General features: G+C 43.2%; 1 protein-coding gene across 1 annotated transcript in view; it reads right to left on the bottom strand.

The window, feature by feature from the left end:
* LOC145357389 (uncharacterized) overlaps positions 1-27,630 on the bottom strand; it is a 160,690-nt gene that overhangs the window by 34,677 nt on the left and 98,383 nt on the right. Inside the window, exons 16-17 of the mRNA XM_080210708.1 lie at positions 20,862-20,923; positions 9,839-9,925 (exon numbers count right to left, since the gene is read on the bottom strand). Coding sequence (XP_080066834.1) covers positions 9,839-9,925; positions 20,862-20,923 — 149 coding nt within the window. The remainder of the gene's footprint in view (positions 1-9,838; positions 9,926-20,861; positions 20,924-27,630) is intronic.

Raw genomic sequence — 27,630 nt, 5'->3', positions numbered from 1 at the left:
CTTTACAGGGTTAGGGTGATATTGGCATATTGCTGGAGGGATGCAACAGATTAGCCTATTGTATGCACATCTAGAATCCAGGAATAATGGTAGGAAGGATTATTACTTACGTGGAGAAAAACTGCAGCAGGCGACGGTGCAGAGGGACCTCAGGGTCCTTGTGCATGAGTCGCAAAAACCCAGCTTGCAGGTGCAGCAGGTGGTCAGGAAGGCGAATGGGATGCTGGCCTTCATCGCGAGGGGGATTGAATATAAAAGTAGGGAGGTCTTGCTGCAGCTGTATAGGGCATTGGTGAGGCCACAGCTGGAGTACTGTGTGCAGTTTTGGGCGCTGTACTTACGCAAGGATATTTTGGCCTTGGAGGGAGTGCAGAGGAGGTTTACTAGGCTGATGCCGGAGTTGAGGGGGTTGAGTTATGAGGAGAGGCTGAATAAATTAGGCTTGCACTCGTTAGAGTTTAGAAGAATGAGGGGAGATCTCATTGAGACGTTAAGATGATGAATGGGATGGATAGGATAGAGGTGGAGAGACTCTTCCCGCTCAAAAAAGACAGTAGGACTAGGGGGCACAGCCTCAAGATAAAGGGGAGGCGGTTTAGAACGGAGTTGAGGAGGAATTTCTTCACTCAAAGGGTGGTGAATCTCTGGAATTCTCTGCCCGTTGAAGTGGTGGAGGCTACCTCGCTAAATATTTTTAAGAAGCGGGTTGATGGGTTTTTGATAAGAGAGGGGATTAAGGGTTATGGGGAGAGGGCGGGAAAGTGGAACTGAGCCACGACAGATCAGCCATGATCTTATTGAATGGCGGGGCAGGCTCGAAGGGCTAGATGGCCTACTCCTGCTCCTATTTCTTATGTTCTTATGTTCTTATGTACCTCGCTAAATATTTTTAAGACACGGGTTGATGGGTTTTTGATAAGAGAGGGGATTAAGGGTTATGGGGAGAGGGCGGGAATGTGGAACTGAGCCACGACAGGTCAGCCATGATCTTATTGAATGGCGGGGCAGGCTCGAAGGTCTAGTTGGCCTACTCGGCCTACTCCTGCTCCTATTTCTTATGTTCTCTCTGACGCTTAGCAAAGGTAGCTTCGGATCAAGAAAGAGGGGTTGATAGTTGTCTTTGGCGTTAAAGAAATCCATCAATATGTCATCTATGGTATTTACTTCATCATAGTAACTGATCCTAAACCATTGTTAGGACATTTTAAAGGAGACAAGGCAATACCCCCATTGCCTCTGTCCAGATACAGCACCGGGCCTCATTACTGGTGGCTTATGAGTACCTCCTAGAGCACTGCCCTGGGACCTGGATAGCTAACGCCGAGGTACTGAGTCGTCTGCTGTTGTTCATAAGCCTTACTTCACTACTTGCTGCGGAAGCGGTTGTGATGATCTTCAGGTTTTTGGACATCTTGCTAGTGCCTATAAGGCAAATCGAAGCATGAATGCAAAAGGACCAGCCCTATTTAAATTAAAAAACATATTACGTGGAGAATGTGAGGTAAGCAAGGAGCAGCTGCTCCTCCTGGTTGAGGGTTCAATCACAGTAACAAGTCTCACAACACCAGGTTAAAGTCCAACAGGTTAATTTGGTTTCTTACTGTGTTTACCCGAGTCCAATGCCGGCATCTCCACGTCACGAGGGTTCAATCACCAGGGGCCACAGTGAGGGGCAAATGAAATTGAGCACTACTGAACAAAGAAAGACTAGCTCAGTGTTTAGGATGGCATCATCCTCTGGGGTTCTGGCATAGTTGGAATTACACCATGGGCACCCTGGGATTTTGAAGTTGAAAATGCTGGTTGGTGTTTGTTGGAAAAATGCATTTTTTTAAATTAATTTGCGGGACATGGGCGTTGCTAGCCAGCATTTATTGCCCATCCCTAGTTGCCCTTGAACGGGTGTCTTAAGAACATAAGAACATAAAAAATAGGAGCAGGAGTAGGCCATCTAGCCCTTCGAGCCTGCCCCGCCATTCAATAAGATCATGGCTGATCTGTCGTGGCTCAGTTCCACATTCCCGCCCTCTCCCCATAACCCTTAATCCCCTCGCTTATCAAAAACATCGCTTATCGCTTATCTTGCTCAGCCATATTAGAGGGTAGTTGAGAGCCAACCACAATGCTGTGGCTCTCAAGTCAAATGTAGACTAGACTGGGTAAGGATGGCAGATTTCTTTCCCTAAAGGACATTAGTAAACTAGATGGGTTTTTCTCACAATCAACAATGATTTCATGGTCATCAGTAGATTCTTAATTCCAGATTTTTTTACCGAATTTAAATTCCACCATCTACCGTGGTAGAATTCAAACCTGGGTCCTGATTTAGTGCCAGCATGAAAGTTTCCACAGTGTTCAGATTTGTTTACAGCACCTCACTGGGATGTATTGGCCAGAATTGGCATCTTGAAGGGAATTGCTTGATAGAGCAGACGCAGCACGGTTTCATTAAAGGGAAGTCGTGTCTGACAAATTTACTGGAGTTCTATGAGGATGTGTCTAGGGCGGTGGATAGAGGAGAGCCGGTGGATGTGGTCTTTCTAGGTTTTCAGAAGGCGTTTGACAAAGTACCTCACAAGAGGTTATTGCAGAAGGTCGAGGGACATGGAGTTGGGGGTAGGGTGTTAGCGTGGATAGAGGATTGGTTGTCAAATAGGAGGCAGAGAGTGGGGGTCAACGGGTGCTATTCGGATTGGCGGATGGTGACTAGTGGAGTGCCCCAGGGGTCGGTGCTGGGGCCTCAGCTTTTTACCATTTACACAGATGATCTGGAGGAGGGAACCGAGTGTAGGGTGTCGAAATTTGCTGATGACACCAAGATTGGGGGAACGGCAAATTGTGCGGAGGGTGTGGAGAGTCTGCAGAAGGATCTAGATAGGCTGGGCGAATGGGCCAGGAAATGGCAAATGGAATTTAATGTTGGCAAGTGTGAGGTGGTCCACTTTGGTAGGAAGAATGGTAGGAAGGACTATTACTTACGGGGCGAAAAACTGCAGCAGGCGACGGTGCAGAGGGACCTCGGGGTCCTTGTGCATGAGTCGCAAAAACCCAGCTTGCAGGTGCAGCAGGTGGTCAGGAAGGCGAATATAAGAACATAAGAACATAAGAACATAAGAAATAGGAGCAGGAGTAGGCCATCCAGCCCTTCGAGCCTGCCTGCCATTCAATAAGATCATGGCTGATCTGTCGCTGCTCAGTTCCACTTTCCCGCCCTCTCCCCATAACCCTTAATCCCCTCTCCTATCAAAAACCCATCAACCCGCGTCTTAAAAATATTTAGCGAGGCAGCCTCCACCACTTCAACAGGCAGAGAATTCCAGAGATTCACCACCCTTTGAGTGAAGAAGTTCCTCCTCAACTCTGTTCTAAACCGCCCCCCTTTTATCTTGAGGCTGTGCCCCCTAGTCCTACTGTCTTTTTTGAGCGGGAAGAGTCTCTCCACCTCTATCCTATCCATCCCATTCATCATCTTATAAGCCTCAATGAGATCTCCCCTCATTCTTCTAAACTCTAACGAGTACAAGCCCAGTTTATTCAGCCTCTCCTCATAGCTCAACCCCCTCAACTCCGGTATCAGCCTAGTAAACCTCCTCTGCACTCCCTCCAAGGCCAAAATACCTTTGTGCAGGTGTGGCGCCCAAAACTGCACACAGTACTCCAGCTGCGGCCTCACCAATGCCCTATACAGCCGCAGCAAGACCTCCCTACTTTTATATTCAATCCCCCTCGCTATGAAGGCCAGCATCCCATTCGTCTTCCTGACCACCTGCTGCACCTGCAAGCTGGGTTTTTGCGACTCATGCACAAAGACCCCGAGGTCCCTCTGCACCGTCGCCTGCTGCAGTTTTTCGCCTCGTAAGTAATAGTCCTTCCTACCATTCTTCCTACCAAAGTGGACCACCTCACACTTGCCAACATTAAATTCCATTTGCCATTTCCTGGCCCATTCGCCCAGCCTACCTAGATCCTTCTGCAGACTCTCCACACCCTCCGCACAATTTGCCGTTCCCCCAATCTTGGTGTCATCAGCAAATTTCGACACTCTACACTTGGTTCCCTCTTCCAGATCATCTATATAAATGGGATGCTGGCCTTCATAGCGAGGGGGATTGAATATAAAAGTAGGGAGGTCTTGCTGCAGCTGTATAGGGCATTGGTGAGGCCACAGCTGGAGTACTGTGTGCAGTTTTGGGCGCCGCACCTGCGCAAAGATATTTTGGCCTTGGAGGGAGTGCAGAGGAGGTTTACTAGGCTGATACCGGAGTTGAGGGGGTTGAGCTATGAGGAGAGGCTGAATAAACTGGGCTTGTACTCGTTAGAGTTTAGAAGAATGAGGGGAGATCTCATTGAGACGTATAAGATGATGAATGGGATGGATAAGATAGAGGTGGAGAGACTCTTCCTGCTCAAAAAAGACAGTAGGACTAGGGGGCACAGCCTCAAGATAAAAGGGGGGCGGTTTAGAACGGAGTTGAGGAGGAACTTCTTCACTCAAAGGGTGGTGAATCTCTGGAATTCTCTGCCCGTTGAAGTGGTGGAGGCTGCCTCGCTAAATATTTTTAAGACGCGGGTTGATGGGTTTTTGATAAGAGAGGGGATTAAGGGTTATGGGGAGAGGGCGGGAATGTGGAACTGAGCAGCGACAGATCAGCCATGATCTTATTGAATGGCGGGGCAGGCTCGAAGGGCTAGATGGCCTACTCCTGCTCCTATTTCTTATGTTCTTATGAATGCAAAACAAATGACCAAAATAGTACCTCTGCTTAAAACATTAAATTTACCAAACCCACCAGATTACTCCACATCTCTATCAGATTATCTCTTGTTAGTTTACTCCAAGCCCTGTCAGATTTTACCCTACCTGTTCCCAAACTGGTAAAAGCAGCACTCCACAGAACGTAGCTGAGTTTCTGTATTAATAGCCCAGCGATAATACCATTAGGCCATTGCCGCCCCATAATGTCCTTTAGGGAAGGAAATCTTCCATCCTGACCTGGTCTGGCCTATGTGTGATTCCAGAGCCACAGCAATGTGGTTGACTCTCAACTGCCCTCTGAAATGGCCTAGCAAGCCATTCAGTTAAAGGGCAACTAGGGATGGGAATAAATACTGGCCAGCCAGCGATATCAATGTCCCACGAATGAATAGAAAAAACTCCCAAAATCTGTCCACTGTTTACAAAGCACAAGTTAAGAATGATGGAATATTATCCACTTGCCTGTATGAGTGCATTCCAGTAACACTCAAGAATCTTCACAGCAACAGGCCAACGCAGCCAAACTGACTAGCACTCCATACACCATCATTCAATCCACAGCAGTAGGAATGTGTATCATTTACATGATACAACAACTCTCCAAGCCTCCTTCAACAGCATCCTCCAAATTCACAATCTCTACCACCTCGACTGGGAAGGGCAACAGTTGCACAGGGACATCACCACTTGCAACCTCTCCTCGAAGCCACACATCATCCCACCGTAACACTTTATCCACCATTGTCACTGGATCAAAATCCTAGAACTCCATCCTTACAGCACCTGCACCAGATGGATTGCAGAGGTTTGAGAAGGCAGCTCACTACCATCTTCTCAAGAGCAACTAGAGATGGGCAACAAAGGCTGGTCTAGTCAGTGATGTTCGTATCATATTAAAGAATTTAAAAAATAGCTCAATCAGTGGTTCTTGCAATGCCAACCTGTACACTTGGTCAAATTTGTGAATGGTGACTGATTTTGTGGATTTGAGTTTTAAATCTGCATAAAGATTAACAAAAACATGAATGCCAGTGGTTTTAGGCACCTCTTACTGACGTTTAAAATTCCCCAATCTTGTGAGCTGGTTCTATTGGTTCCGTTTGATTTGTACTGATGTTATGATTGTCTGTATGGAAGCTCCGGTAGAGAACTGAGGGAGGGTTAGTACTGAGGGAACTCTGCACTATCCAAGGGGTAGTGCTGAAGCTAAGTGGCACTCCCAGAGGGTCAGTACTGAGGGAGTGCTGCATTGCCAGAGGTATTCAGATGCAATGTTTATTTGGGAAGATGTAAAAGACCCCAAGCCACAATTTAAAAGGCGCAGAGTGGTTTATAGAATCAGATAGCACATAAGGCGGCCATTTAGGATGATAGCCTTGAACACATATCTTTCTACAGTGTCCCTCCAATCTCCCTTCATGCCTCCTCTGAGCTCATCTTGTCCACAATAAACTTGACAATGACAAACTCCTGAACCCATCATTCCTTTTGACTCTGGTCTCATGTATACTCCATTTCTTCCACCTTATCATTGGCAGTCACATCTTAAGCTTTGTCAAACCCAAGCCAATTTCCCTTAATCCTATCGCTTCTCCACCTTCCCTTTTAAAGCCCCTTTTAAACTAGCCTTTAAAATATCTCTTCCTTATTTTCATGCTCATCGTTGCTCAATTGCTCCTCTGCGAAGCATCTTGAAATGTTGATTGCTGTTGGCATATTTTGTGTTTTTGGTTCATTATTACACAAACTAACCTTCATTTCATTACTGAAGGTGCAGACTGTCAATGAAGAACAGCCAGAAGCTTTCAGGTGATTGGGTATGTCTTTCCCCAAAGGTTGCATGCTGGGCAGTCAGGTTGATAAGATGATGATATTTGGAGATGCAGGATGGTATTCAAGAATTAAGAGTTATGCTGGGATTGGGGAAGAAGTTGCAGAGGAGGGGTCAGAGTGAGTCATGATATTTGGAGGCTGGAATTTTGGGTGGAGAGAAGTTGAAAGGTTTTTAAAATTCTTTGACGGAATGTGGATGTCACTGGCAAGGTCAGCATGTGTTATCCATCCTTAATTGCCACTGAACTGAGTATTTGCTAGACCATTTCAGAGTGTAGTTAAGATGATGTGGGTTTGGAGTTACATATAGAAAGGACCGGTAAAGATAATCACCTTTCAGCGCCAATTGAGTTTAAATTCCATCAGCTAATGTACTGCAGCCAGAGCAATAGCTTGGGCCTCTAGGATTACCACTATGTCACTATCACCCCAGGTCCAGTGTAAAGGTGGGAAGCAGAAGATAGATATGAGGGGATGTGGGTGAGGAGTGTTTGGCAAGGGAGGGAGGGGGCGGTGGTGGTGGTGAGGAGTGTTTGTGGGGCGGGTGAGGACTGTTTGGGGGGGTGGGGGTGAGGACTGTTTGGGGGATTGAGGAGTGTTTGGGGAGTGAGTGAGGAGTGTTTGGGGGATGAGTGAGGAAATTCTGAATTGCAGCAAGGCCAATTTTGATGGTATCAGGCAGGAACTTTCAAAAATTAATTGGGGGAGTCTGGGAAGGCAAAGAGATGTCTGGAAAGTGGCAGGCTTTCAAAAGTGTATTAACCAGAGTTCAGGGTAAATACATTCCTTTTAGAGTGAAGGGCAAGGCTGGCAGAAGTAGGGAACCCTTGGTGACGCGGGATATTGAGACCCTGATCAAGAAAAAGAAAGAGGCACCTGACATGCATAGGCAGCTGGGATCAAGCGAATCCCTTGAAGAGTATAGGGGGTTTAGGAGTAGAGTTAAGAGAGAAATCAAGAGGGTAATAAGGGGACACGAGATTATTTTGGCAGATAAGGCAAAGAAGAATGCAAAGAGCTTCTACAAATACATAAAGGGCAAAAGAGTAACAAGGGAGAGAGTAAGGCCTCTTAAGGATCAACAAGGTCGTCTACGTGCGGATCCACAAGAGATGAGTGAGATCCTAAATAAATATTTCTCATCAGTATTTACTGTTGAGGAAAGGAGGGATGTTAGGGAACTTGGGGAAATAAATAGTGATGTCTTGAGGAGTGTACATATTACAGAAAAGGAGGTGCTGGAAGTCTTAAAGTGCATCAAGGTAGATAAATCCCTGGGACCTGATGAAGTGTATCCCAGGACATTGTGGGAGGCTAGGAAGGAAATTGCGGGTCCCTTAGCCGAGATATCTGAATCATCGATAGTCACGGGTGAAGTGCCTGAAGTTTGGAGAGTGGCAAATGTTGTGCCTTTGTTTAAAAAGACTGCAGGGAAAAGCCTGGGCCTCACATCTGTGGTGGGTAAGTTGTTGGAAGGTATTTTGAGAGACAGGATCTAGAGGCATTTAGAGACGCAAGGACTGATTAGGACAGTCAGCATGGCTTTGAGTGGAAAATCATATCTCACAATTTTCTGAAGGGCTAACCAAGAAGTTAGATGACGGCAGTGCAGTTGATATTGTCTACATGGACTTTGACAAGGTACCACATGGTAGGTTGTTGCATAAGGTTCAATCCCAGGGGATTCAGGGTGAGGTATCTAAATGGATACAAAATTGGTTTCTTGACAGAACTCAAGAGGGTGGTTGTAGAGAGTTGTTTTTCAAATTGGAGGCCTGCGAAGAGCAGTGTGCCTCAGGGATCAGTGCTGGGTCCACTGTTATTTGTCATGGTTCACACGTTTGCAGATGACACCAAGATTGGTGGCATAGTGGACAGTGAAGAAAGTTATCTCCAATTGCAATGGGATCTTGATTAATTGGGCCAGTGGGCTGATGAATGGCAGATGGAGTTTAATTTAGACAAATGCGAGGTGATGCATTTTGGTAGACTGAACCAGGGCAGGACTTATTCAATTAATGGTAGGATGTTGGGGAGAGTTACAGAACAAAGAGATCTAAGGGGACATGTTCATAGCTCCTTGAAAGTGGTCACAGGTGGTCAGAGTGGTGAAGAAGGCATTCGGTATGCTTGGTTTCATCGGTCAGAATGTTGAATACAGGAGTTGGGATGTCTTGGTGAAGTTGTACAAGACATTGGTAAGGCCACACTTGGAATACTGTGTTCAATTCTGGTCACCCTATAATAGGACATAGAAAAACTACAGCACAAACAGGGACTTTGGCCCACAAGTTGAAGAAAGGATATTATTAAACTAGAAAGAATGCTGAAAAGATTTACTAGGATGCTACCGGGACTTGATGGATTGAGCTACAAGGAGAGGTTGGATAGACTAGGACTTTTTTCTCTAGAATGTAAGAGGCTGAGGGGTGATCTTATAGAGATCTATAAAATAATGATAGTCAATATCTTTTCCCAAAAGGTAGAGGAATCTAAAATTAGAGGGCATAGGTTTAAGGTGAGAGGGGAGAGATACAAAAGTGTCCACAGGGGCAATTTTTTCACACAGAGGATGGTGAGTATCTGGAACAAGCTGCCAGAGGAAGTAGTAGAGGCGGGTACAATTTTGTCTTTTAAAAAGCATTTAGATAGATACATGGGTACAATGGGTTTCGAGGGATATGGGCCAAATGCGGGCAACTGGGATTAGCTTAGAGGTTTTTAAAAAAAGGGCTGCATGGACAAGTTGGGCTGAAGAGCCTGTTTCCATGCTGTAAACCTCTATGACTCTGAGTGTTTGAGGGTGAGGAGTGTTTGGGGGAGTGAGGAGTATTTGGGTCTGTTTGGGATTTTTGATGTGCACAGTGCAGTGTCGGCAACACTGGGGTCAGAACATGGGAGTGATAACAGGAGAATGGCATAAAAGACAGTGGTTGGATTTGGAGGAATGGTTGGGCTTAGAGAAGCAGTTGATTGTGGTGGTGAATGGAAAGACATGATACCACAGAACAGATAACGATAAGGAGTGTGTTAGCTACCAGAATGATAGCAAGAGGGATAGCTTGATCTTGGGTTCGGACATAGCTCAGCACAATATCGGGGACCGAAGGGCCAGTACTGTGCTGTACTGTTCTATATTCTAACAGTACAGAGTTTTGAAGTGCAGGCAATTGATGGGCTGTAGCATCTGACAAATAAGGGTAATAAATACCACAGGAGATCGGCTTGTGTTAAAAATAATATACTCACTTGAATTAGCAGTCTGCACCAGCTTTTGTATGAGATCAAGGGTCACACTTTCTGCTTTCCTTGTATTAAGGTGTTGGTTCATTGAATCTGGTGGAGAGAACATTTTATTAGTATTTGGGCCTATGACCAGCTCACTCCATTACAATTTAGTCTGATTTAGTACCAGCATGAAAGTTTCCACTGTGTTCAGATTTGGTTACAGTACTTCAGTAAGGATGTATTGACCATAACGCAATATAAATTACCAAAATAGTACCTCTGCTTAAACATTAAATTGAGGATAAATTACACAAAAATTGTATTCCAAGCATTTAGAAGTTCCAGGGCTGATGGAAAAAAATCATTAAAGACTGACAAAGGATTTGCTAAGGTATATAAAACATGAATTATGGATGGAATTTTATGGCCAAATTGCAGTAGGGCGGGACTGTAAAATGTGAAGGGCCATTCAAAAATACATTGACTTTTGCGAGACCACAAAATTCTGTCCATCCTATGTCTTAGAATCATGGAATCCCTAGTGCAAAAGGAGGCCATTTGGCCCATTGAGTCTGCACTGACTTTCTAAAAGAGCACCTTACCTAGGTCTACTGGCCTAGCTTATCCCCTATACGTAACTGTGCGCATTTACCATTGCCGGTCCAACTAACCTATGTACCTTTGGACTGTGGGAGGAAAGCAGAGCACCCAGACGAAACCCATGCAGACACGGGGAGAATATGCAGACACCACACAGTTCCCCAAAGCTGGAATAAAACCTGGTCCCTGGTGCCGTAAGGTAGCAGTGCTAACCACCGTGCCATGATGTCAACACTTTTCTAATGGGAAAATCCAGAAAAGGATCCATAATCTTAGACTCAAATCATTCAGGAGTGAAATCAGTGAGCACTTATGGGTGGTAGAATCTGGAACCCTCCTCTCCAAAAGGCTGTGAAGGCTGGGCATTAATTAAACTTCCAAAAGTCAGAGCAACTGATTTTTGTTAGATAAAGGTGTCAAGAGAAATGGGATTGAACTATAGATCAGCCAAAATTGAATTGAATAGTAGAAAAGCACAAGGGGCTGAACAGCCTGTTCCTAGTTTCCTCCCATGATGTATGACTTAGAAAATTGTAATTAGAAGCAGGAGTAGGCCTTTCAGCCCTTCGAGCCTGCTCCACAATTTATTTTGATCATGGCTGATCATCAAATTCAATATCCTGATCTCCCCCCCATTTCCCTTGATACCTTTAGCCCCAACAGCTACATCTAATTTCTTGAAATCACACATTTTGGCTTCAACTACTTTGTGTTTCCACACATTCACCACCCTCTATGTGAAGAAATTGATCCTCACCTCAGTCCTAAGAGGTTTACCTCAAACTAAGACACCCTAGTTCTGGAATCTCCCATCATCGGGAACATTCTTTCTGAATCCATCCTATGTCACCCTGTTAGAAGTTTACAAATTTCTATGAGATCCCCTCTCACTCTTCTAAACTCTAGTGAATATAATCCTAACTGACTTAGTCTCTCCTTGTGTGACAGACCTGCCATTCTACAAATTAGCCTAGTAAACATTCGCTGTAGTCCCTCTATAACAAGTACATCCTTCCTCAGATAAGGACACCAAAAAACTGCACACAATTCTCCAGGTGTGGCCTCATCAACAACCTATACAATTGCAGTAAAACATTTTTATTCCTATTAAAGCCTCTTCCTATGAAGGCTAACATACTATTTGCCTTCTTTATTGCCTGCTGTGCCTGCATGCTTACTTTGCGATTGATGCAAGAGGACACTAAGGTCTCGCGGAGTATCCACATGTCTTAATTTATACCCATTCAAGTAATTGTCTGTCTGTCTATTATTATTACCAAAGTGGATAACCTCACATTTATCCACATGATATTGCATCTGCTATGCATATGCCCACTCACTCAGCCTGTCCAAATCACACTGAAACATCTCTGCATCCTCCTCACAGTTCACACTCCCACCCAACTTCGTATCATTTGCAAATTTGGAAATAATACATTTAGTTCCCTCTTCCAAATTATTAATATATAATGTGAACAGTTGGAGTCCTAGCACAGATCCCTATGGTATCCCACTAGTCACTGCCTGCCAATTTTTAAGAAAATACCTATTTATGCCAACTCTTTGCTTCTTATCTTCTAAGAAGCTTTCTTTGCAACTCAAGGCATATCTGCAATCCCATATGGTGTAGCTTTATATGGTAGTAGCACAGAAGGATGTAGGGAGAGCAAAGAAAGTTTTCCAGGGTGTTGCCTGGTCTCAAAGGTTTTGACTAGGAGAAGTTGAATAAACTAGGATTGTTTTCACTGGAAAGAGGGAGGCTGAGGGGACACCTGAAAGATCTACGAAATTATGAGTGGCATAGACAGGGTAGATAGTCAGAGGCTTTTTCCAAGGGTGGAAGTGTCAATTACAAGAGGGCACAGGTTCAAGGTGAAAAAGGGAAAGTTTTTCACACACAGAGTGGTGGGTGCCTGGAATGCGCTGCCAGAGGAGATGGTGGAAGCAGGCAGATTACCAGCATTTAAGAAGCATCTGGATGGGTACATGAATAGGGGGGAAATAGAGAGATACAGATCAAGCAAGGGCAGAAGTTTTTTCTTAGTTTACTTAGGGTATTATGATTGGCATGGGCTTGGAAGGCTGAAGGCCTGTTCCTGTGCTGTACTTTGCTTTATTCTACGTTCTTTCTTTTGTAGGATCTTTCGAAAGTCTAAATAAACCACATCCACTGATTCTCCTCGGTCAACTCTACTAGTTATATCCTCAAAGTATACCAACAGATCATCAAGCATGATTTTCCCTTTGCAAGTCCAAGCTGACTTTGTCTGATTATACTGCTGCCTTCAAAATGTCGAGACATGAAATCCTTCCCCAGTACCGATGTTAAGCTCACTGGTCTGTAGTTTCCTGTTTTCTCTCAACCTCCCTTTTTGAATGGCAGGCTTACATTAGCTACCTCCAATCTGTAGGAACTACTCCAGATGCAAAGAATTTTGGAAAATAACCACCAAATAGATCTATTATTTCCAAGGTCACTTTCTTAAGTATTCTGGGATGTAGTATTCAGGACCTGGAGATTTGTCAATCTTCAATGCCATCAATTTTCCCAAAAGCATTTATCTACTCATGTTGATTTCCTTCAGTTCCTTACCAAAAAGGATCACTGCCCGCGCCACATGCTAGTCAGATTAGAAACAGCAGGATACATGAGATGTTGTCTACATGGACTTTAGCAAGGCCTTTGACATGGAAGGCTGCTGCATGAAATTAAATATCACAAGATCCAGGGTGAGATAGCCAAATAGATACAAAATTGGCTTGATGACAGAAGACAGACGTGGTAGTAGAGGGTTGTTTTTCAAACTGGAGGCCTGTGACCAGTGGTATGTCTTACAATCAGTACTGGGTCCACTGTCATTTGTCAGTTACATTAACGATTTGGATGAGAATTTAGGAGGCAAGGTTAGTAAGTTTGCAGATGACAGCAAGACCAATTGCATAGTGGACAGTGAAGGTTATCGAGGATTGCAGCAGGATCTTGATCAATTGGGCCAGTGGGCTGACGAATGGCAGATGCACTTTAATTTAGATAAATGCAAGGTGATGCATTTTGGTATATCGAACCAAGACAGGACTTAGTCAGTTAATGATAGGGCGTTCAGGAGAGTTCTAGAACAAAGAGATCTAGGGGTATAGGTTCATAGCTCCTTGAAAGTGGAGTCACAGGTAGACATGGTGGAAGAAGGCATTCAGCATGCTTGATTTCATTGCTCAGAACATTGAATGCAGGAGTAGGGTCATCTTGATGAAGTTGTACAAAACATTGATAAGGCCACACTTGGAATATTGTGTACAGTTCTGGTCACCCTACTATAGAAAGGATATTATTAAACTAGAAAGACTGTAGAAAAAAATTACTAGGATGCTACTGGGACTTGATGGTTTGAGTCATAAGGAGAGGCTGGATAGACTGGGACATTTTTCTCTGGAGCACAGAAGGCCGAGGGGTGATCTTATAGAGGTTTATAAGACAATGAGGGGCATGGATCACCTAGATAGTCAATATATTTTCCCAAAGATAGAGGAGTCTAAAACTAGAGGGCATAGGTTTAAGGTGAGAGGAGAGAGATACAAAAGGGTCCTTAAGGCCAATTTTTTCACTCAGAGGGTAGTGACTATCTGGAACAAGCTGCCAGAGGTAGTAGCAGAGGCCGGTACAATTTTGTCTTTTAAAAAACGTTTAGACGGTTACATGGGTAAGATGGCTATAGAGGGATATGGGCCAAACGTGAGCACTACTAGCTTAGCGGTTAAAATCAAAGGGGCGGCTTGAACAAGCTGGGCTGAAGGGCCTGTTTCCATGTTATAAACTCTATGCCTATGAATATATGGCTGAAAAGATGGTGTGAGTGGGGAGAGTTCCAGATTCCTGGAGAATAGGGGCTGGTTCTGGGAAGCCGGGACCTGTACAAAGTGGATATGTTACATCTGAGAAGGACTGGGACTGATGTGCTTGTGGGTTGGAGGGTTTGTGGGGGGAGATATTTGCTAAAGTGGTTGGGGAGAGTTTAATATGGCAAGGGGATGAGAACCTTTGCAAGGATACAGAGCAGGGGAAATTCAAAACAAGAGGAAAAGACAGCAAGGAGAATAAGATAAGTGATAGCCAGAGAAATCAAGGTCCAGAGTCAGATAAGGAGAGTGAAAAATAGTAGGGAAGGGAAAAGAAACATTAAAAGTGCCCACCTTAAGGTTTTGTACTTGAAAGCTCGGAGCATTCAAAACAAAATGAATGAATTAGTTGCACAATAGATATAATGGGGTATGATATAGTTGGCATTATGGAGACATTGCTCTCAGGTGACCAAGAACGGGAACTAAACATTGAGGGCTGTTCAGTGTTTAGGAAGGGCAGACAGAAAGAAAAAGGTGGTAGGGTTGCATTGTCGATTAAAGAAGATATTGATATGATATTGGGGAAGGATATTAGCATAGGTGATGTGGAATCTGTATGGGTCGAGTTAAGAAAAAAAAGGAGTGAAAAAAATCACTTGTGGCGATGGTATACAGATCACCAAACTGTAGTGCAAAGTTGGGAAAACTTTAGACAGAAATCAGAGATGCATGTGTTAAAGGAACATCTGTAATTATGGATGAGTTTAATCTGCATATAGATTGAGAGAGTCAAATTAGTCACAACACAACAGAGGAATAATTTCTGGAGTACATATGGGATGCTTTTCTGGAGCAATACACTGAGGAACCAACAAGAGAACAAGGCCATCCTGGATTGGTGTTGTGCAATGAGAAAGAATTAGTTGGCAATCTAGTTGTGAGAGAATCCTTGGGACGAGTGACCCATAATATGATAGAATTCTTTGTGATGTAATTGATCATGGATAAAGGTAGATCTGGTCCTCGGGTTGAGGTTCTAAACTGGAAAAAGGCCAAACTTGAGGAAATGAGAAAGGATCTAAAAAGCGTGGATTGGGATAGGCTGTTCTCTGGCAAGGATGTGATTGGTAAGTGGGAGGCCTTGAAAGGAAAAATTTTGAGAATGCAGAGTCTGTATTTTCCTGTCAGGATTAAAGGCAAAGAGAATAATAAGGAACCTTGGTTCTCAAGGGATATTGGAACTCTGATAAAGAGAGATGTATGACATGTATAGAACATAGAACATAGAACATTACAGCGCAGAACAGGCCCTTCGGCCCACGATGTTGCGCCGACCAGTTAAAAAACAATGACCCACTAATCTAAACCAATCCCTTTTCGTCCATAAACCTATCCACGGATCTCTTAAACGCCCCCAAACTAGGCGCATTTACAACTGCAGCAGGCAGGGCATTCCAATCCCTCACCACCCTCTGAGTAAAGAACCTACCCCTGACATCCGTCCTATAACTACCACCCCTTAATTTAAAGCCATGCCCCCTCGTGCTAGCTTTCTCCATCCGAGGAAAAAGGCTATCACTGTCCACCCTATCTAAACCTCTAATTATCTTATATGTTTCAATAAGATCCCCTCTTAGCCGCCTTCTTTCTAGCGAAAACAACCCCAAATCCCTCAGTCTCTCCTCATAGGACCTCCCCTCCATACCAGGCAACATCCTGGTAAACCTCCTCTGCACCCTCTCCAAAGCCTCCATATCCTTCCTGTAATGTGGGGACCAGAACTGTACACAGTACTCCAAGTGCGGCCGCACCAGAGTTGTGTACAGTTGCAACATGACGCTGCGACTCCTAAATTCAATCCCCCTACCAATAAACGCCAAGACACCGTATGCCTTCTTAACAACCTTATCTACTTGATTCCCAACTTTCAGGGATCTATGTACACATACACCTAGATCCCTCTGTTCATCCACACTATTCAAAGTCCTCCCGTTAGCCCTATACTCAACACATCTGTTATTCCTACCAAAGTGAATTACCTCACATTTCTCCGCATTAAACTCCATCCGCCACCTCTCGGCCCAGCTCTGCAACCTGTCTAAGTCTCCCTGCAAACTGTGACACCCTTCCTCACAATCTACCACACCTCCGACTTTGGTGTCATCGGCAAATTTACTAATCCACCCAACTATACCCTCATCCAGATCATTAATAAAAATTACAAACAGCAGTGGCCCCAAAACAGATCCCTGAGGCACACCACTCATAACCGAACTCCATGACGAATATTTACCATCAACCACCACCCTCTGTCTCCTATCTGCTAGCCAATTCCTGATCCAATTTCCTAGACTACCCTCAATCCCATACATCTGCATTTTCTGCAGAAGCCTACCATGGTGAACCTTATCAAACGCCTTACTAAAATCCATATATACCACGTCAACTGCCTTACCCCCATCCACCTCTTTGGTCACTTTCTCAAAAAACTCAATAAGGTTAGTAAGGCACGACCTACCCGCTACAAAACCATGCTGACTATCTCCAATCAATTCATTACTCTCCAAATAACTATAAATCCTATCCCTAATAATTTTTTCTAAAACCTTGCCCACAGCAGAAGTAAGACTCACCGGTCTATAATTCCCGGGGAAGTCTCTGTTCCCCTTCTTAAACAATGGGACAACATTCGCTATCCTCCAATCTTCCGGTACTATACCAGAGACCAACGACGACCTGAAGATCAGAGCCAGAGGCTCTGCAATCACCTCTCTTGCCTCCCAGAGAATCCTAGGGTAAATCCCATCCGGACCAGGGGACTTATCTATTTTCAAACCCTCTAGAATATCCAGCACATCCCCCCTATCAACTGCAATACTGTCTATTTTACACCCCTGCAACCCAGTGTCCTCCTCAGCTATATTCATGTCCCCCTGCGTGAACACCGAAGAGAAATATTGGTTCAATGCCTCTCCAATCTCTTCCGGTTCCACACACAACTTCCCTCTACTGTCTGTAACTGGCCCTAATCTTGCCCTAACCAACCTTCTGTTCTTGGCATACCTATAGAACGCCTTAGGATTCTCCTTAATCCTATCAGCCAAAGTCTTCTCATGTCCTCTTTTAGCCTTTCTTAACTCACTCTTCAACTCCCTCCGAGCCAATCTAAAGCACTACCTGAGCCCTCAAGCCTCATCCGAACATAAGCCTCCTTTTTCTTTTTAACCAACGAATCAACTTTTTTAGTGCACCACGGTTCCCTAGCCCTACCAAATCCTCCTTGCCTGACAGGGACATACCTATCACGGACTCGCAGTAGCTGCTCCTTGAAAAAACTCCACATTTCGGACGTTCCCAGTCCCTGTAATCTCCTAGTCCAACCTATGCTTCCTAATTCTCTCCTAATAGCCTCATAATTACCCTTCCCCCAGCTAAAACTACTGACCCGAAGTTCATACCTATCCCTTTCCATCACTAAGGTGAACGTAACCGAATTGTGGTCACTATCACCAAAAATTGTGGTCACTATCACCTGTATAGGCAACAGGGAGCAAATAAAATGCTTGAGGAATATAAAAAGTGCAAGAAACTACTTAAGAAAGAAATCAGGAGGGCTAAAAGAAGAGGTTGCTTTGGCAGTCAAGGTGAAGGATAATCCTAAGAGCTTCTACAGGTATATTAAGAGCAAAAGGATAGTAAGGGATAAAATTGGTCCTCTTGAAGATTAGAGTGGTTGGCTATGTATGGAACCAAAAGAAATGGGGGAGATATTAAATGGACTTTTTGCATCCGTATTTACTAAGGAAACTGGCATGGAGCCTATGGAAATAAGCCAAACAAGTAGGGAGGTCATGGAACCTATACAGATTAAAAGGGAGGAAGTGCTTGCTGTCTTGAGGCAAATCAGAGTAGATAAATCCCCAGGACCGGACAAGGTATTCCCTTGGACCTTGAAGGAGACTTGTGTTGAAATTGCAGAGGCCATGGCAGAAAGATTTAAAATGTCCGTATCCATGGGTGAGGTGCCGTATGATTGGAGGATGGCTTATGTTGTTCTGTTGTTTAAAAAAAGGCTCAAAAACTAATCTGGGAAATTACAGGCTGGTGAGTTTGACGTCAGTAGTAGGCAACTTATTGGAAGTAGTCCTAAGAGATAGGATCTACAAATATTTGGATGGACAGGGACTTATTAGGGAGAGTCAACATGGCTTTGTGCGTGGTAGGTCATGCTTAACCAATCTTTTAGAGTTTTTTGAGGAGATTACCAGGAAAGTGGATGAAGGGAAGGCAGTGGATGTTGTTTAAATGGACTTCAGTAAGGCCTTTGACAAGGTCCCGCATGGGAGGTTAGTTAGGAAGGTTCAGTCGCTAGGTATACCTGGACAGGTAGTAAATTGGATTAGACATTGGCTCAATGGAAGAAGCCAGAGAGTGGTTGTGGAGGATTGCTTCTCTGAGTGGAGGCCTGTGCCTAGTGGTGTGCCACAGGGATCAGTGTTGGGTCCATTGTTGTTTGTCATCTATATCAATCATCTGGATGATAATGCAGTAAATCGGATCAGCAAATTTGCTGATGTTACAAAGATTGGAGGGGTAGTCGACAGTGAGGAAGGTTTTCAAAGCTTGTAGAGGGATTTGGATCAACTAGAAAAATGGGCTGAAAAATAGAAGATGAGTTTAATGCAGACAAGTGTGAGGTATTGCATTTTGGAAGGACAAACCAAGGTTGATCATACTAGGTAAATGGTAGGACACTGAAGAGTTCAGTAGAACAGAGGGATCTGGGAATACAGATACTTAATTCCCGAAAAGTGGCGTCACAGGTAGATAGGGTCGTAAAGAGTGCTTTTGGAACAATGGCCTTTATAGATCAAAATATTGAGTATAAGAGTTGGAATGTTATGGTGAGGTTGTATAAGACATTGATGAGGCCGAATTTAGAGTATTGTGTGCAGTTTTGGTCACCTAATTACAGGAAGAATATTAATAAGGTTGAAAGAGTGCAGAGAAGGTTTACAAGGATGTTGCCAGGACTTGAGAAGCTGAGTTACAGAGAAAGGTTGAATAGGTTAGGACTTTATTTCCTGCAGCGTAGAAGAATGAGGGGAGATTTGACAGAGGTGTATAAAATTGTGATGGGTATAGATAGAGTGAATGCAAGCAGGCTTTTTCCACTGAGGCTAGGGGAAAAAAACCAGAGGACATGGGTTAAGGGTGAAGGGGGAAAAGTTTAAAGGGAATATTAGGGGGGGGACATCTTCACACAGAGAGTGGTGGGAGTGTGGAATGAGCTGCCAGATGAAGTGGTAAATGCAGGCTCACTTTTAACATTCAAGAAAAACTTGGACAGGTACATGGATAAGAGGGGTGTGGAGGGATATGGTCCAGGCGCAGGTCAGTGGGACTAGGCAGAAAAATGGTTCGGCACAACCAAGAAGGGCCAAAAGGCCTGTTTCTGTGCTGTAATAAGAACATAAGAAATAAGAGCAGGAGTAGGCCATCTAGCCCTTCGAGCCTGCTCCGCCATTCAATAAGATCATGGCTGATCTGAAGTGGATCAGTTCCACTTTCCCGCTTTCTCCCCATAACCCTTAATTCCCTTGTCTGTCAAAAACCTATCTACCCATGACTTAAATATATTTAGCGAGGTAGCCTCCACCACTTCAACAGGCAGAGAATTCCAGAGATTCACCACCCTTTGAGTGAAGGAGTTCCTCTATGGTTCTAATTAATTCTGAGACCAGGGTCCTGAATCTCAATAAAAGTAACTATGATGGTATGAGGCATGAATTAGCCATGATGGACTGGGAAAGGCAGTGGACGGGGAACAAAGAAATGACGGAGGAACTAAATTCATACTTTGCTTCTATCTTCACAAAGTAAGACATGAATAATGTACCAGGAATTCTGATAGAAACAAGGTTTAGTGAGGTTGAAGGAAATTAGAAATTAGAATTAGTAGAGATTTTGGGGAAATTGATGGGGTTGAAGGTGGATAAATCTCCAGGGCCTGATAATCTTCATCCCAGAGAAATTAAGGAAATGGCCCTGGAAATAGCAATGTACTCTCTTACATTAACTATAACATAAATGCTCATTTTTGAGTCTGAAGTACAGGATTGTTGTTGTATGTATTATAGCCATTAGGATCTGAATTTTGCTATCACCTGCACACCTTCAACAATGTCCTCTTCAGATCTTTGATATTCATCAATCCTCAGTATCCTTGCTTTGAGCTACCTGGGCTTTAAAGTGTGGAAATTCCTTCTTGAACATCTTTGAATCCCTTTCTTCTTCTGAACTTTGAAACTTACCTCTTTGACTAGCTTTTGTGTTCCTGTCCCAATACCTTCTTTTGTCGTTCTGTGTCAAAGTTTGTTTGATAAAGATCTCATGAAGTACCTTTGGACAGTTTGCTATATAAATGCAAGTTGTTGTTGCCATTCAGGTCCAGATGCTGAGAATGTTGCAAGCCTATTCAGTTTTGACCTGCATTTTATCAGTATATAACAAAGAGTTTTAGGGTAAAATATCTTTGGAACCATTTGTTGACCTCCGAGTGAAGTATACTGTGGGAAGAAGCTACTAGGAATGATGTGTACATTACCTTCTGGAGGCACAACCTGTTCAGTACTTTCGGATTCTAATGATGGTAGGGGTGCTGTAAAGCTACGAATACAGAAAGATTGAATGAATTAGAACGTCAGACTAAAAACACTACTTATAAATAAAGAGATTTGCGGCTGATGCCAAATATAGTGCTGTGTACCAACAATTTGCTGTTAAAAGCTCCAGGGCTGTCAACTATCTGTTCTTAGTATAGATACTTGGCAAATGAGGTATTTGTGGTGAAAAGAATATAATTAGAGAAAAAACGCATAGAAGCATGTGGGTTTATCTTTTAATTAAAATAAAGTTGTAAAACCTAAGTCAACTTTACAGAAACTGATTCTTTAAAGAAAAGGTAAGAAAGCTTTGCAATGAGAATGTTGTAAATATATTTATAAGGAATTCCAGAAATCATTTGAAAAATTGTTGCATCAGAAATTAAGACCATGAAAGAGTAAATGGTGGTGTGAACACAGCAGCATTGGAAAGGCATTCAGCAGAAAGTTAAGTGGATGCTTTCAAGATTAGAGCCCCTAGGCCTTTCTCTCACCAGTTTATGCCACTAATCCATGCAAGTTTTCAGTTAGTACTTTCTACTTTAATAAAAAAACTAATTGTGATAACAAATATGTAATTATTCAGCAGTTCTAGATGCTTATCTTGCCATCTATTGCAAGTAAGGGTAAACGTTAGGATGAGGAGAAAAGGCAGACCTGCAAGCAAAGCTAGTAGAGAGATCCTGAATTCAGGACTGGAGGAACCTCAGCTCTTGACCTTGTCCAACAGGAATGAGGCACTTGCTCCCTGTTGAATGAGGAAAAGACCTGTAGGGAGGATGAACTAGCCGACCACTTCACTGTGGTACAGGAGGCCATTCAAGAGGGGAGGCAAAATGACAAGTGGCAATTGTCGGGAATTCTATAATTAGGAGGAGAAGGGTGTATGTCTGTGGCCTGGTGATTGACTTGGAGCAACTTAGATATCTAACTGTTAAGAATTGTACTGTTCCTATTTAAATCTTGTAATTGGTAAACATTATGCTAATTCTGTTCGATTTTAACTGTTTTTTAAAAAATTTTGTTTGATAAAAGCTTCCTAGTGGGTCATTTTAATCATACCTGGAGTGAAACACCTTATGCTCACCCGTGCCAAATTCAAATGTAAGAAACTTAGGGTCTAGGTTAATTTCACAAAACACCTTGGCGTTTCTGGCCTGCATCTGAACAACTGGGAGCTCTTTTCTGGATTAAAATCTATATTGCTTGTTGGTTTGCAATTATTGGACTCAAAGACAGAGTGGTGAGTATTTATATTTTCTTTTCAGGTCTTTATTGGGTTTAAATAGAAACATAGAAGATAGGAGTGGGGGGAGGCCATTTAGCCTGTAGAGCCTGCTCCACCATTCATTATGATCATGGCTGATCATCCAATTCAATAACCTAATCTGGCTTTTTCCTTATAACCTTTAATCCCATTCGCCCATAGTAAGTGCCTTGTGGAATAATGGCTCTTTCAGAGGCTAAAAGTTTCCTGAGGGCAGAAATTACTCAGGGTGATTTACAAAAGGTGATTAAAACAAAGCTTTTGGAATTAGCAAAAGTGCTGCAGTTGACATTATCTGAAGGGGTCAGGAGGGTAGAGATAATTGCGATGATAGCTCAGCATTTAAAATTGCCAGAAACACAGTCAAAGTCTTTGGAAATCTCTCGAATTCAATGTCAAACAAAACAACTTGAAAAGGAAATGAAACAGTTTGAAATGTGATTGAAAGCAGACGAGAAAGAATGAATGGTAAAAGCAAAAAAGAGTGAGGCAATTGCAGCAGAAAAATAACAAGAGAAAGGAAGTAAAAGAAAAATAAATGAACCTGGAATTAAAAGACCACGAAACCATTATGGTTCATTAATGTCCTTTAGGGAAGGAATTCTGCCATCCTTACTTGGCCTCACCTACATGTGACTCCAGAAATATGGCAAAGTGGTTGACTCTCAAATGCCCTCAGACAACTAGGGATGGGTAATAAAAGAACTGGTCAGCCAGTGATGCCCGGGTCCCAGAAATGAATAAGGAAAAATTACCAATAAGGGACAAAGGAAGGGAAGAAATAGCCCTTGCAGAAAAAAGGAATAAGAAAGAAATTTGAACTTCGCAAACTGAAACTGAAAAGTGCATGTCAACTTAAAAGGGTGGAGGTAAAGTGAAAAGATGAGAGCAGTGATGAGAATCGTGAAGATGAGTGAAGGCATCACAGTCAATGGCCTGGTCAGGGTCTGTTTAAATATGCCCCGGTTTGATGGGAAGGATGTAGAAGCCGTTTTTATTTTATTTGAGAAAGTAGCTAAACAAATTAAATGGCCACAAGACCAAATGTGTATTATTGATTCTAACAAAGTTGGTAGGAAGAGCTAGTGAGGTCTTTATGTCACTATCACAGGAGGCATCTGGGGATTATGATGAGACGAAAAAAGCCATCTTATGTACTGGTGCCAGAAGCCCACAAACAACAGTTTAGAAATCTAAGGAAAGAACCTGGTCAAAGATACACAGAATTTGAAAGGATCAAACAAAGTAATTTTGAAAGGTGGATAAGGGCTTTGAAAATAGATCAGACGTATGAAACTCTTAGAGAAATGATTATTTAGGAGGAGTTTAAAATTCATTTTCTGAAGTTGTGAAAACTCATGTGGAAGAGCAGAGGGTTAAAACTGCAACATTAGCAGCAGAAATGGCAAGTAATTATGAATTAGTTCATAAATCCAAGCTTGATTTCCAACATCAGTTTCAGCCTGTGAAGGATAGAAACTGGGGCAAAGAGAAACCCTTAGATAAAGGAGATCTTGTAAAAGATAATAAAGATAGTACACCTCAGGTTAAAAAGGAAATACAGGAGGTTTGAAGAGAAATAAAAATGCCTCCGATCTTTTCACTGCAATAAAGTAGGACACACAAAGTTACAGAGTTAATGGTTTAGGAAAAGCACTCGGAAGACAGGTGTGGTGAAACAGGGTAAGCCAGTGCAGTTTGTTAAAGTGATAAAGGAAATCCCAGCTGAAGCAAAAGAGGTGCAAAAGAATGTGCAGCCTGGTCAGGGATTCATTGAACAGAAAATGGCAGATCTCTGTAAATAATTTACTTGTGTGGATAAAGTGTACTTATTTGTACAGGAGGAATAGGGAAAGAAGTCTTTAAAGGATATAGCAGCAAGTCAATCTTTGATGGTGACAGATGAGGAGTTGTGTAGTTTGGAAGGATTATTGCCAGAAAAGTTGTTAATATATGGAATTCAGGGTGAGAGGAGTAATGTTCCATTATATAAAGTGAGGTTGGAGAGTCCAGTGAAAAGTGGTGAAGTGGTAGTAAGAGTAATAAAGAAAATTATTTTGTCCAGACAGAAATCAAGAGGATTTGAGGACATTTGATAGATAAAGCAAAGGAGAATCCAAAGCACTTCTACAAATATATAAAAGGCAAAAAAGTAACTGGGGAGAGAGTGGAGCCCCTTAAGGATCAACAAGGTCAACCATGTGCAGATCCACAAGAGATAGGCAAGATCCTAAATGAATATTTCTTATGGGTATTTACTGTTGAGAAAGGTATGGATGTTGAGGAAATTGGAGAAATAAATAGTGATGTCTTGAGGAGTGTACATATTACAGAGAAGCAGGTGCTTGAAGTCTTAAAACACATCAAGATAGATAAATTCAATGAGAAATATTCATTTAGGATCTCACCCATCTCTTGTGGATCCTTAAGAGGCGCTCTTCTCTCACTAGTTACTTTTTTGCCCTTAATGTATTTGTAGAAGCTCTTTGGATTCTCCTTTGCCTTGTCTGCCAAAGCAATCTCATGTCCTCTATTTGACCTCCTGATTTCTCTCTCAACTCCACTCCGACAACCTCTATACTCTCCAAGGGATCCACTTGATCCCAGCTGCCTATACATGTCATACAAGATGGCACAGTGGTTAGCACTGCTGCCTCACAACGCCAGGGACCTGGTTCAATTCTGGCCTTGGATTACTGTCTGTGTGGAGTTTGCACTTTCTCCCCGTGGGTTTCCTCTGGGTGCTCCAGTTTCTTCCCACGGTCCTTAATGTGCAGGTTAGGTGGGTTGGCCATGCTAAATTGCCCCTTAGCGGAACTAGCTATGGTAAATGCACAGGGTTATCGGGATAGAGTCTGGGCGGGATGATGGTCAGTGCAGACTCAAAGGGACAAATGGCCTCCTTCTGCACTGTGGGATTCTATGATTCTATATGCCTCCTTCTTCTTTTTGACCAGGGCCTCAAAATACCAAGTTATCCAAGGTTCCCTACTTCTACCAGCCTTGCCCTTCACTCTTAAAGAAATATGCTTACCCGAACCCTGGTTAACACACTTTTGAAAGCCTCTCGCTTACTAGCAGTCCCTTTGCCTGCCAACAGTCTTCCCCAATCAACTTTTGAAAGTTCCCATCCAACACCATCAAAATTGGTCTTGCTCCAATTTAGAATTTTAATTTTTGGGTCAGACCTATTATTGTCAATAGCTATCTTAAAACTAGTGAAATGATGGTCACTGGTCCCAAAGTGATCCCTCATTAACGCTTCTGTCACCTGCCCTTCCTTATTTCCCAAGAGGACATCAAGTTTTGCCCCATGCCTAGTCAGGCAGTCCACATACTAAATGAGAAATACACTCAACAAATTTCTCTCCATCTGAGTCCCTAATGCAATGGCTGTTCCAGTCAGTGCTGGGAAAGCTAAAGTCCCACTCTATTTTTCTTGAAGCTATCTGTAATCTCTTTACATATTTGCTCCTCAATTTCCCACTGATTATTTGGGGGCATGTAGTACAATCCTACCAAAGTGATCTTTCCCTTCTTATTTTTCAGTTCTACCCATATAGATTCAGTAGGCGAACCCTTGGATACGTCCCCTCTCAGTTACTGCCATGATGTTCTCTCTAATCAAAAACAGCACTCCCCCTCCTCTTACCTCTTCTTCTATCTTTCCTAATCTTCCCTGCATCTGTATCCTGGAACCCTGAGCTGCCAGTCTTGCCCCTCCCTTAGCAATCTAGCAGTAATAACTATAATTACCCAGTCCCATGTACACATCCATGCCCTGAGTTCATCTTCCTCGCCCATCAGGCTTCTTGCATTGAAATAAATGCAGCTTAATCTAAACTTCCCTTGCTTTCTGCCCTGCTTTCTCAGGCCATTTGTCTGGTCATTTTTTGAACACTCTCTCTGTGTTTTATTTCTTTTAGTCTTACTGGACCCATTCACTGAGGTCTCCACAGTCTCTGTACTCTGGCCCTTTTTGATTTTTGACTGTGGTTTCTCTGACTTTCACTTGAATCTGTACAGTTTGCACAGATGTGGATACCCAGTGAAATAGTACTGTACACAGTACCAGACCAAGCTAGAGTCCCAGGTGAGCCACACGGACCCCTGCTGCCTTTGGCAACATCTGCAAGACAAACAGGCTACAAGGTGAAGGCATGTAAAATATTCGGCACCAACGCACCCCTTCCTGATGAGCTCAATGCACTCTATGCCCGTTTTGAGCAAGAGGTCAACGAGAACACGCTGTCCATCTGGGAAGCCTCGGATGAACCTGCCTCCGAGGTTGTCACTGCAGATATTAGAGTAGCCTTCTCGAAGATCAATCCATGGAAAGCAACTGGCTCAGATGGGGTATCTGGACGAACACTCAGATCCTAGATCAGCTGGCAGGGGTATTTGCAGACATCTTCAACCTCTCTTTACAACAATCTGACATCCCATCTGCTTAAAGAAGACAACCATCATCCCGGTACCAAAGAAAAGCCAAGCAGCGTATCCTAGTGACTATCGGCCAATAGCTCTGACATCCATCATTATGAAATGCTTTGAAAGGCCAGTCATGGCACAAATCAACTCCAGCCTCCTGGACTGCCTGGATCCACTACAGATCGCTTACCACCGCAACAAATCCACAGCAGACGTCATCTCCCTGGTCTTGCACTTAACGGAGAACACCGATGTCAGATTCCTATTTATTGATTACAGCTCAGCCTTCAACACCATCATTCCGACAAAACCTATCTCCAAGCTCTGTGGTCTGGGCCTCGACTTCTCCGTCTCCGACTGGACCCTGAACTTCCTAACTCACAGACCACAATCAGTAAGGATTGCCCCAAAGGCTGTGTTCTCAGCCCCCTGCTATACTCCTTAAACACCTATGATTGTGTGGCCAAATTCCCCTCCAACACGATTTTCAAGTTTGTTGATGACACCACCATAGTGGGTCGGATCTCAAACAATGACGAGATGGAGCACCGTAAAGAGATAGAGAATAGAGAATGTGGTGAACGTGAGAACATAGCTGTTCAAGTCTGAAGAAGGGTATATGTCTATGGGATGGTGTTTGACTTGGAACAACATAGATTGCTAGCTGTTAGGAATTATACTGTTCCTGTTTAAATCTCGTAAAGGGTAAAAGTTACACAAATTCTTTTTGTTCTATTCTAGTTGCGTATTTAAATAACCTTTACTTGACAAAAGCTTCCTAGTCACTTGAGTCATACCTGGAGTGAAACATCTAATGCTCACTGAAACCAAACATAAAAAAAAAATCACATTAGGATCTAAATTCACAAAATATCTTGGAGTTTCTGGCCTGGATCTTAACAAAGATGTACTGCAGTAATTCACCAAAGATCTTTAGGCAGCACCTTCCAAACCCATGACCACTTCCATCCAGAAGGACAAGAGCAACCAATACATTGGAACCTGCACGTTTC

The sequence above is a fragment of the Carcharhinus amblyrhynchos genome, chromosome 23, assembly GCF_965287045.1.
Source record: "Carcharhinus amblyrhynchos chromosome 23, sCarAmb.v2.hapA, whole genome shotgun sequence".
Lineage (NCBI taxonomy): Eukaryota > Metazoa > Chordata > Chondrichthyes > Carcharhiniformes > Carcharhinidae > Carcharhinus > Carcharhinus amblyrhynchos.
This window is presented reverse-complemented; position numbering and strand designations above follow the sequence as displayed.